This window comes from Arachis ipaensis, chromosome B02 (genome assembly GCF_000816755.2).
Source record: "Arachis ipaensis cultivar K30076 chromosome B02, Araip1.1, whole genome shotgun sequence".
NCBI classification, from domain to species: domain Eukaryota; kingdom Viridiplantae; phylum Streptophyta; class Magnoliopsida; order Fabales; family Fabaceae; genus Arachis; species Arachis ipaensis.
In genome coordinates, this window is record NC_029786.2 from 65676992 (window position 1) to 65687630 (window position 10639).

Here is a 10639-nt window from a genome sequence, read left to right on the forward strand (position 1 = left end):
CCGAATCCCTTTCTCCTAATCTCAAGCGTACCAAACCCGACGATTTCCCACGCACAATTCCCCGCATACAGCTACTTCTAGGCTCACCTCCCACCGTCCAATGCCTCAGACAAAAACACTTCACTCTCCATTTTATAGCTTGACGTTTTTAATTGTTGAGGTCTTCAAATTGGCCTATCTGAACCCAAATTGATTTTCAGACTTTATGAGTTTTTTAATTTACATCCGTCGGCGCTTCTGCTGTCGCCTCCAACGCCGATGACTTGCTCCTCTGCTTCCTCCTTTCCGCCAGATCTGCTCGCCATCTCCTGCGTTGTGCGTGGTTCGAATCTGCTGCAGCACGAGCGTCCTGCCTCCGTCACCCATCAGTGCCGTCGCCGCCACCATTAATTGCAGGTTTTCCTCCTTCTCCTTTCTTTTCTTTATTTGGATTTGTGTTTTCTTATTCCATTTTTTTCTTTTTTTTTCCAGCTAGGTTTTCATTTAATTATATCATTGTACCATATTTTTCATTACAAAATTCTTAATCATATCTTAATTAATAAGAAGTATAATGTAGAATAACTGTTTTTTGGCTGGAGTGTGGGTGCTGTTTTGGCTCTATAATGTGTGCTTTGGAGGCTGTGCTTTTCTTAAATTTTGTTGTTCTATCCTTTGGATGTTATGGTATGAGATAGGTGGTTCTAATGCTTCTGCCATGGATTTGGGGGTCTCTGCCCATTGCAATTCTCTGGTCTTATGAATTTTGATTATTGTTCTACCTTGGATGTACACTTGGTTAGGATGGAGCTCTTTTGTTCTTGTGATTTAGCAGTCAAAGGTTATGTGATTTACCTTGTGTATTATCAATGGCTATGTATTCTTATTGAGAAAATATAGGAACAAACTTTTAGTCAGCCAACATTAGCCAACTTTAGTATTTAGGTCTAAAGTTTAGGATTTAAGGTTAAAAGTTTATGATTTTAAGCCTAGAATTTGAGATAGACAAAATAATTTTGAAAAATTGGCTTATGTTGGTTGAAAAAAGTTGATAACTTAGTATTACTCGTTTTCTTTAAAAGAAAAATGAAATGCAAAAGAGGATAAAACTTAAAAGGAAGAAAGAAAGAAGTAAATCTTCAACAAACCTTACAGAGGCTTCTTTCTGGAATAAGGGCTACTAATGTTAGTGAAGAAAAATCAGCACAAGGTAACTCTGTAAAGAACATGGAATGTATCTTAGATAAAGAATATCATATATTGGGTATGTCTTTTCTGATTCAAAATTTGCAACTCTGTTGATGAATTTTGTTGGGAAATTGAAATTTAAAGCACTTTTGCATCTTGGTTTAATATCTTCTTTTTCTTCTTTTTACTTTATTTTTTCTTTTTCTGCTTCGTTAGGGACCAAAAGCAACAATGAGTGTGATTCAGAAGTTTTTCATTGCTTCAATGTTCATGTGGGTTGTCCCTGTTGCAATTCTATATGGTTTTAACAATAATCTGTTTCCTGGTAAGTTTTCATAGTTTTAAGCATTTTTAGTTGTTTCTTTACTGATTTCTCTTTTTTTCCAAGGGGTTGTTGGTTTTGCTTGATAGTTTCATTATCTTACATTTGTTTAAGAGAATGGATGTATATCATTTTCAAGTAAACCCCTTTTTTTACTTGTTTTATGTTTTTTTGTCGAAGAGTTTTTTTTCTTTTAGGGTAAAGTACTATTTTGGTCCTCAATGTTTAGGCCAAATCCTAATTTGCTCCTTAACGTTTCAAACGACCTATTTCTATCCCCAAAAGTTTCAAACAGGTTCAATGTTGTTCTATCATTAAATTTGACACTAATAGTTAACGGAATGAGTGACGTGGACGTTAATAACGTTACTAAGTCATATCTTCTTCCATGTGTTAGAAAAATATAATCAAAGCCTTCTTGTAACACTTCTTCTCTTCAATTTTCTTTTTGTACAAAACTCCAAATTCTAACAATTAATCATCAATGCTTCAAAATTAAAAGAAAAACTTTTATATTAGTGATCATCAGTGGATCGATTTCACTTACATATTGAAATTGAATGCTATTGGCTCTTCAATATGTGAATTGTTTTTGTCAAATTTAATGGTGGGGCAACATTGAAACCTCTTAAAAAAATTTTTGGTTTGAAATAGGACGTTTGAGTTTTTGGGACTGAAATTTGACGTTTGAAACGTTAAGGACTAAATTAGGATTCGACCTAAATGTTGGGGACCAAAATAATACTTTACCCTTCTTTTTAATTGTCGGCCTGATAAAGAGGTTGGTTATGATAACTCATGAACTCGAAGGGAAATGTTATTGCATCTTAAACAATGCATTAAGTTGGAATTTGCCTTTTTAAAGGCATTCAAAATTTCTAGTCAGTGGCAGTTGATTTTTCTCATTGCCTTCAATTTTTAGTGGTATCTGTAAATTGGAAATATGTAATAGTCATTGCAATTTTAAAGTGCAAGTTAGATGCTTTCTTGAATCTTGTTTCTTATTTATGTTTGACATATAGACCAACAATCATACAAGAAACAACTAATCCATTTTAATGTGTTATTTCATACGATGCTGAGTAACCAAGAAAACCATTTATAATAACCAAAGAATGAGAGAATGAATTATCAGAGGGCTTATTCCCCGTTTTTTTTTCTAGGTGGCATTTGGCATCCTTTGTTCTAGCCAGCCCCACCCAGTGGGATAATGGATAAGGCTTTGTTGTTGCTATTGTTGTATTGTTAAGCACATTTGAAATTGTATTTTATCAACATCTTTCCGTGCTTCAAAAGCTGACCATATCAACATAATTCTCAGAACAGAACCCTTGACTCTTGCTATATATTTACTTGTTTATCTGAACTGTTATCTAAATGTTTCCATTCTAAGACTCGTCAAATATAAAGTTCTTGTTTGTGTTATTTATTGGGTTACTTTTCCCTTGCCTTGTGGGAATGGATCTCATTGGTTTTCTTGTTAATTTCATTTAATGTTTCTTGAATGCAATGTAGAGTAGTGTCCCATAATAAGATGTGTAAGATGTAAAACTAGATTACCTTGTTCCCTTTGTGTATCAGGAGCAGACAATTTGTCCCCTTACTCTGTGACACTAGTGAGTGGATTTCTTGCGGTTATATCAGTTAATGTAGTCATAGCATTTTACATATACTTGGCGATGAAGGAACCTGCCGAAAAACACGAGCCAGATCCCAAATTTCTCGCTGAGGCTAAGGCTAGTATGAAGCAGCCTACAACCAATGCTCCGCAATCTTCTGAGTCTCAGAAGAAAGAACAATAGGCTGTGTGCTTAGGCAGTTAGCCCTCTTTGTTGTACTGTTCTTCTTAGGAAGGATAGGGGAGAAGGGGATGAAGGGTGAAGGTCCCGAATTGTGCATATGAAGTTTGCATATGATCCATGTTGTGCAAAATCTGTTTTATTCTGACAGTATTTTATGTATCTACTAATCAATTTGCCGCTCCATTGCACTGGGTATTGACAATTGTTATTTCTTGGTTATAAAATTTTTTATAATTTAAATTGTATTTTGTTGTTAATAATTGATATTGATGTATATAGTTAAAAGTGACGAACTATTTTAATATTACAAAGTTAATTAAATATCCGTATTGCCATTTCTCTAAAGATGAATTTTTTTTTTTTTTTTGTAAATTAAAACCATGAAGTGTTTCATCTGAAATAATATTTTAAAGTATTTTTGGTGATTGGCGTCTTTTCAGTTCAACATATTTATTAAAAAGTTATCTTATCCATTTTACCAAGTTGGCTTCAATGCATTTTTAGTTTGATTAATGCTTTATCTACAAGTAAAGAGAGAATTTGATAATTTTGTAATTCTAAGAAGAAAGGAACAAAAAATGGAAATTGGATTGGGGAGACTGAAGAATAACAAATAACTGAAATAAGTGTGTCTAATTACGAGACATTTCACTTAGTTGCTGTGTCTACGTGTTAGATACTTAGATATATTTTATATACGACACTCATTATCATTCGTCTGGCATGCATATTTTATGTGTTCAGCCGTGTCTTCGAGTTACCAGCATTGCTCGAGAGGGTCTTCTTTCATGGCACCTACATGAGCTTAGTGTGCATCACGAATTCCTGGTTTGCTCGTCATTTCTCTCCTGAAAATAGAGTGTGACATTGAGATGATTTGATGAGTTGCTGTTGGAAGCACGTATTGAGTCTAAGATTTGTTATGTAATTCACTAATTCTTTACCTACCGGTGACGTATTTCACGTTTATTGCTATATGATAGATATGTTACATTACTTCCTCCATGTACCCTCTTTAGAATTTGCTCATCAAATTCACCATTCAGTGTGAATATCTGGGCCTGACGACCCAAGTCTTTGTTTCCTCAGATTTTCGTGTCATGGTGTTACGAGACAGCAGCAATCCTCGATTTGCATATCCATTACTTACTATACAAACCATTATTTTCTTGTTAAATAACGCCAAAAATTTTGGAACTTAATTTTAGTTTTGATCGTGCTGTCATGTAAAATAGACCGGAAAAGCCGTTGACTTTATCGGTTGTATGGCACTTGTTTTACATCTCTCAGATTTTCAATACACTGCATCCTCCACTTTTCTATCTACTCACTTTTGACTTTTGAGAGGTTGGGAACCTGTCGTGTTAACGTTAAATTATGGAAGTTTATAGTGCTGTCACAGAAAACATGCATGTCATGTTGTTCGTGCGTGTTGTGTTGAGATTTGTTATGTGAATAGCGGGCTTGGTGGTATGGACCAAAGTAGTACATTTGAGGTCAAACAAAAAAGCATAGGGAGAAAATTGTCGTGGGTAAAAAAAACCAACCCAAAATAAAAAAAAAAATCTACTATATATTTTACTTTTCCTTGATGTAGTTAAATGCTAATGAATGGTTGTCCTCTAATATTCTATTAAGACGTTTGTGTTTAGGAAAGAAATTTTCTTTCAAGTAAAAAACAAAATAAAAATATTTTAAATCATGGAAATATAAATTAATTTAATATTCGTCAAAAATTGAATTAAGTTAGTAAAATTATATAGATATCCAATAAAAATATTTATTAAATCATTTTAATAATTTTATCAAATTAATTTAATCTCAATAAGTATAAAATTAATTTATATTTTTTATGAATTAAAATATCTATTATATAAACTTTTATTAAATATAGTGGAGTGCTTTTTTGTATAATGTGATACATGCATCCAGGGACGGATCCAGAAATATTATTTTGGAGGGGCCAATAACATATATAATATTAAAAAATTATACAAAAAATTATATAATGTAAAATATATTACAAAAATATATCGATAGAGAATATATTTTAAGTACAAAAAATATGTATGTACTTTTTATTAACGAAGTGGTCGATTCTTCGTATCATAAAATTTATCGATAATAGAATTTGTGTCAAAATTTTCAACAATTTTCTTTTCAATATAATTAAAAGACAATTAGCAAGAAATTAACCTTTCATTTTGTTTATGGGTTATTCTTCACAATATTCATCGCTGAAAAAGATATCTGAGTTGTAATAGTTGAAACGGAGAGAATTAACACCAAATGAATTAAGAAGGACGCTCGCAAGAAGAAAAAAAAATCCACTTTATGGGATTTAAAAAATTTTATTTAATTAAAAAGTAATAATATCTTTTCAGATTTTTTTAATATTGTTACTTATTTTTTTAGATATTAGAAATCATTAATATTTAAGTTAGGCTAGACTTTTAGCATCTGTCTTTGATGATAAACTATTATTTTAATAAATTTTTTTAAGAATTTATATTTTAATTTGTAAAAACAATAAATTGATTTATATTTTTATGATTAAATTTTTCTTTTACTTAAATAAAAATCATTGTGTTATAATACTCCATAATAGAATTATGCATGTAACAATAACAAACTTGAAATTTATGTATGGATTGGACATGTCTCTTCACCAACACATAACAGATAGGGTATTGGTTGAAGTTACGCTGAATTCAACCCAGAAACAAAAAACTCCAGACATAATCGATAAATGTAATACACGAAGTACACACAGTAGAAGGCAATCTAATACGATAACTACATCCAACACAAGGAAATTTAAACATTGTCATGCTTATACCAAGAAAATTAAATTCAATAAGTATATTTAGGCAAGACATTGTTTTCATGCTTCCTTTTTTTTCTATCAACAGTTTTTATGCTTATAGATTTTTTCATCATAATGGACATCCACATCCGGTTACACTAGGCCCATGTCACGAATCTAACACTGCAGTCAACTACATGACCAATTTGGCTAACTAAAAAGGCACAAAGAAAACGTTTACGAAGTCAACTGAAAATGATAGAAAATCAGATGGATTACACTGCCTAGTTCATTTTCCCAATTGATTGACACTTCTATTAACTTTGTTCTTAATTACCTAACAGAAAAAAAAAGTTTTTTTTGGTCATCGTCTTTTTTTTTTGTCATTCTCTATTAACTTTGTTTAAATAGTTTCTCCCATATTAAAATAATACCTGTAACTCAAAGGAATTTTTTCCTCTTTTGGGTTGGCTTGTTTTACCCATTACAATTTTTTCCTAACCCTTTTTTGTTTGACCTCAAATTCACTGCTTTGGCCCATACTACTAAACTCAGTATCCACATAACAAATCTCAAAAATCACAACACGCACAGAGCTGCGAATGGACAAGGATAAAAAGGAGGATGAATAATTGCAAGGAAGAACTGAAAAAGTGGAGTAAATCTACATTTAAACGGGCAGATAAGGAAATAAATAGGTTGAAAGAAGAGTTGAAAAAGTTACAAGATTCAGATTTCACTGAAGAGAAGCAGAATCGGGTACAAGTTTTAAAGGAGAAAATAACAGCATTATGGAAGCAGGAGGAGAAATTTTTGGGGCCAGAGATCCAGATTGAAATGGTTGAAGTGGGGCGATAAGAACACATCCTTTTTTCATGCAACAACCATCTAGAGAAGAGAGAGAAACCACATTGAAAGATTGAAAAATGAAGCAGGTTATTGGTTGGAGGAGAGGGAAGAAATAATGAGGCACATTGAAGAGCATTTTGAAGCATTGTTCACTTCGACTACAAGACAAAGGTATGACAACACCCTAAGTAAGATTCCAGTGAGGGTCACGGAAGAAATGAATAGAGGGTTGATTTCTGAAGTATCAGACGATGAGATAAGGAATGCAGTTTTCAGCATGGGGAGTCTCAAAGCCCCAGGGCCAGATGGCTTAAACGGGTTATTCTATCAGAAATATTGGGAGGTAATCAAGAAGGAGGTATGTGAGGTTGTCAAAGAATTTTTCAGAAGTGGACTACTGCCGGAATATATTAGTGAAACCACAGTGGTCTTGATCCCGAAAATTAAAAATCCAGAAGGACTTAACCAGCTAAGACCCATTAGTTGTTGTAATTTCATATATAAGATTATATCAAGGATTTTAGTGGTGAGGCTGAAAGGACTAATGGAGGACATAATTTCACCAATTCAAAGTGCATTTGTAGGAGGGAGATTGATACAAGATAACGTGGTGATCGTGGAAGAGATATATCATAGCTTGAACAGAAAGGGAAGAAAAAGATCTAATAACATGGCAATCAAGTTAGACATGAATAAAGCGTATGATAGATTAGAATGGGATTTTCTTGAGAATGTATTAAAGAAGTTTGGTTTTAATGAAAGATGGGTGGAATTAGTGATGAAATGTGTGAGAAGTGCCAATTACAGATTTAAGGTCAATGGCGAGTTGTCCAAAAAAATCAAGCCGCAAAGAGGCCTAAGACAGGGTGATCCTTTGTCTCCCTACCTATTCATTTTGGCGGCCAAAGTTTTTACTATTTTGATGCAGGAAGCACAGAATGAAGGCAACATCTTTGGATTAAAGATTGCTCCTACAGGCCCTACAATTACTCATCTTTTGTTTGCAGACGACTATATTATTTTTGCTGAAGCTAAAGAGGAAGAAGCATATCAAATTATTTTAGTGCTGAATGAATACACAGAGGTGTCTGGACAGAGGATAAATCTGAATAAGTCGGGTATCACCTTTGGGAGTCATGTATCAATTCAGAAAAGGGTTGACATTGAGGAGATACTAGGCATGGCATCATGGGAGACACCTGGAAAGTACCTTGGTCTTCCAGCTACTTGGGGAAGATCTCAAACCAAGGCTTTAGCATGGATTGAAGAGAAAATAATGCATAAATTAGAAGGATGGAAGGAGAAGCTATTAAATCAAGCGGATAAGGAAACTCTAATCAAAGCGGTAATTCAAGCAGTACCATCATACGCTATGAACGTCATAAAGTTTCCAAAATAATTTTGCAGAAGAATATGTGCTAAGGTGGCACAATTCTGGTGGGCAGCATCAGGAAGAGACCGAGGTATCCATTGGAAAAAATGGGAATCCATTACTAAGGGTAAGTTGGATGGGGGGTTGGGTTTCAAGGATCTGGAATCACAAAACACTGCTTTCTTGCAAAACAAGCTTGGAGAGCTGTCAAAAACCCGAATTTGATTTGGATCCAAATTCTAAGATCGCTATACTTTCCAGAAGGCAATTTCTGGACAGCCAAAAAAAGGAAAAGGATCATCATGGGTTTGGAGAAGCATTTTGCATGGAAGAGAACTTCTTAGAGCAAGAGGCAAGTGGAGCATAGGAGATGGGTCAAAAGTATACATTTGGAAAGACAATTGGATTGCCAGAAAGAACAAGGCTCTGAATGCAGAAAGTAGTGATGAGACCAAAGTTAGCAATCTGATTATGGAGGGAGAGGGATGGAATGAAAGAAAAATTGTAGGAATGTTTCCCCACGAGATCAGCACAGCAATTTTAAAGACCCCTATTAGTGTCGTGAACAAAATTGATTGCTTGTATTGGCCATGGAAAGAGGATGGGAGTTACACAGTCAGGACGGGATATCATGTGGCTAAAACGGCAAGTCAAGAATTGAACCAAGAAAATCCGTCAACAAGTGAAGATAGAAGGGACCTATGGAAAGAAATATGGAAAATGGATGTCCCACCAAATATCAGAATGCTGCTATGGAGACCAAGCCAGAATATATTACCAGTGGGTCACAATCTATATAAGAGAAAGATAATACAAAATTCAATTTGCCAGGTTTGTTCTAAAGAAATGGAAACAGTGGAACATGCTTTCTTGCTATGCAATTGGGTAAGAGCTACATGGTTTGGGACTGAATGTCAAAGTATTCCAACTAGAGAGACAGTCACATCTATTGGGAATTGGTTATTGGAAAATTTAAGAAAAATAAGAGTAGCAGGAGGCGAAGAATAAGAGAAGAGAATCAGTAATTTTGGGTTCTTGATGTGGGAAATATGGAAGACCAGAAACGACAAACTTTTTCAACATCTAAAAATAAATCCAATGTGGACAATAAAAAAAGCAAATATTATGAAAAATGTTTACTGGAGACTAAGAAAAAAACAAGCAGGAACGATGATTAGAGAAAAAGAGAACAGAACAAACCTGGTAAGATGGAGACCTCCTCCAACTGGTTGGCTGAAGGCAAACATCGATGCAGCATTCAGGAAAGAAAAGGGTTCTGGTGCAATATCTGTGGTAGTCAGGGATAATCGAGGAAGAATTGTATTAGGCTTTACAGGGAGAATTCAAGCAAATTCAAGTATCGCAGCAGAAGCAACAGCAGTTAGACAAGCCATAATCATAGTTAATAATCTCCAGATGGGAAAGACTCTAATAGAATATGATAATTTGAAACTCATAAAAGCAATTAAATCAAAGGGTTCAATAGGAGAAATTTCAGCAATTATTCAAGACATTGATATGCTAATGGAACAATTACCGAAAAAGGGATTAACTTGGACTCCTAGAAACGGGAATCTCCTCGCCCATGAAATAGCCAAGGCAGCAGAAATAGGGACATTGCACTATAACTGGAGCACTCAACCACCTGCAAACATTCACAGTATCATCAGAAGCGAAATTCAATTTGATTAAAATTTGAGGATCAACAAAGAACTAAGCTTTAATAAAAGAGGAACAACATGCCATACAATTGAAGGCGGCAGTGGCAATTGATACCAGGTTGACAAAGGAGACGATCTTGCGGCTGAGGAAGACGGCGCTGAACAACCCTCTGAGGACGACGATGGTATTAGGAAAGGATCGGCATTCGGATTGTTGTTTGGGCATGAAGCTGTCGCCAATTTAGATAGGAGGAAGGGAGAGTCAGGCATCCATGGAGATTGTCTTTCAATTTGGTAGCACTGAGGAAGAAGAGCGTGATTTGCTTCATTTTGGTTGGGACATACGCAGGGACAGCATCACATGCATGTTTTCTATGACAGCACCATAGAACTTTCCATATTTTGAATGACATATATATTGGTTTATTTGTTACAGTAAAAAATTTTTATTAGAACTGATGAATGAGATTGGAAGCTTTTATTAAGAGTAACTCCAATGGTAAAAGAATTTGGAGCCTCATTCATTATGTATTAATAAAAGATGAGAACTTACGATTGAAGTAAACAAAAAGAGAATTTCTTTACGTGTTTCAAAACAATAAAAATTCTGTTAAGAGAGATTCATTTTCTTTCAATTTAACCAATAATATATAGACATCT

At 34.3% G+C, this 10639-nt stretch overlaps 1 protein-coding gene across 1 annotated transcript; it reads left to right on the forward strand.

The window, feature by feature from the left end:
* LOC107625398 lies at positions 225–3536 on the forward strand (the record flags this gene model as incomplete). The annotated part of the gene is given in 3 exon segments (XM_016328027.2): positions 225–396; positions 1384–1492; positions 3071–3536. Coding segments are annotated over 2 exon segments (315 nt in total). The 3' UTR covers positions 3292–3536.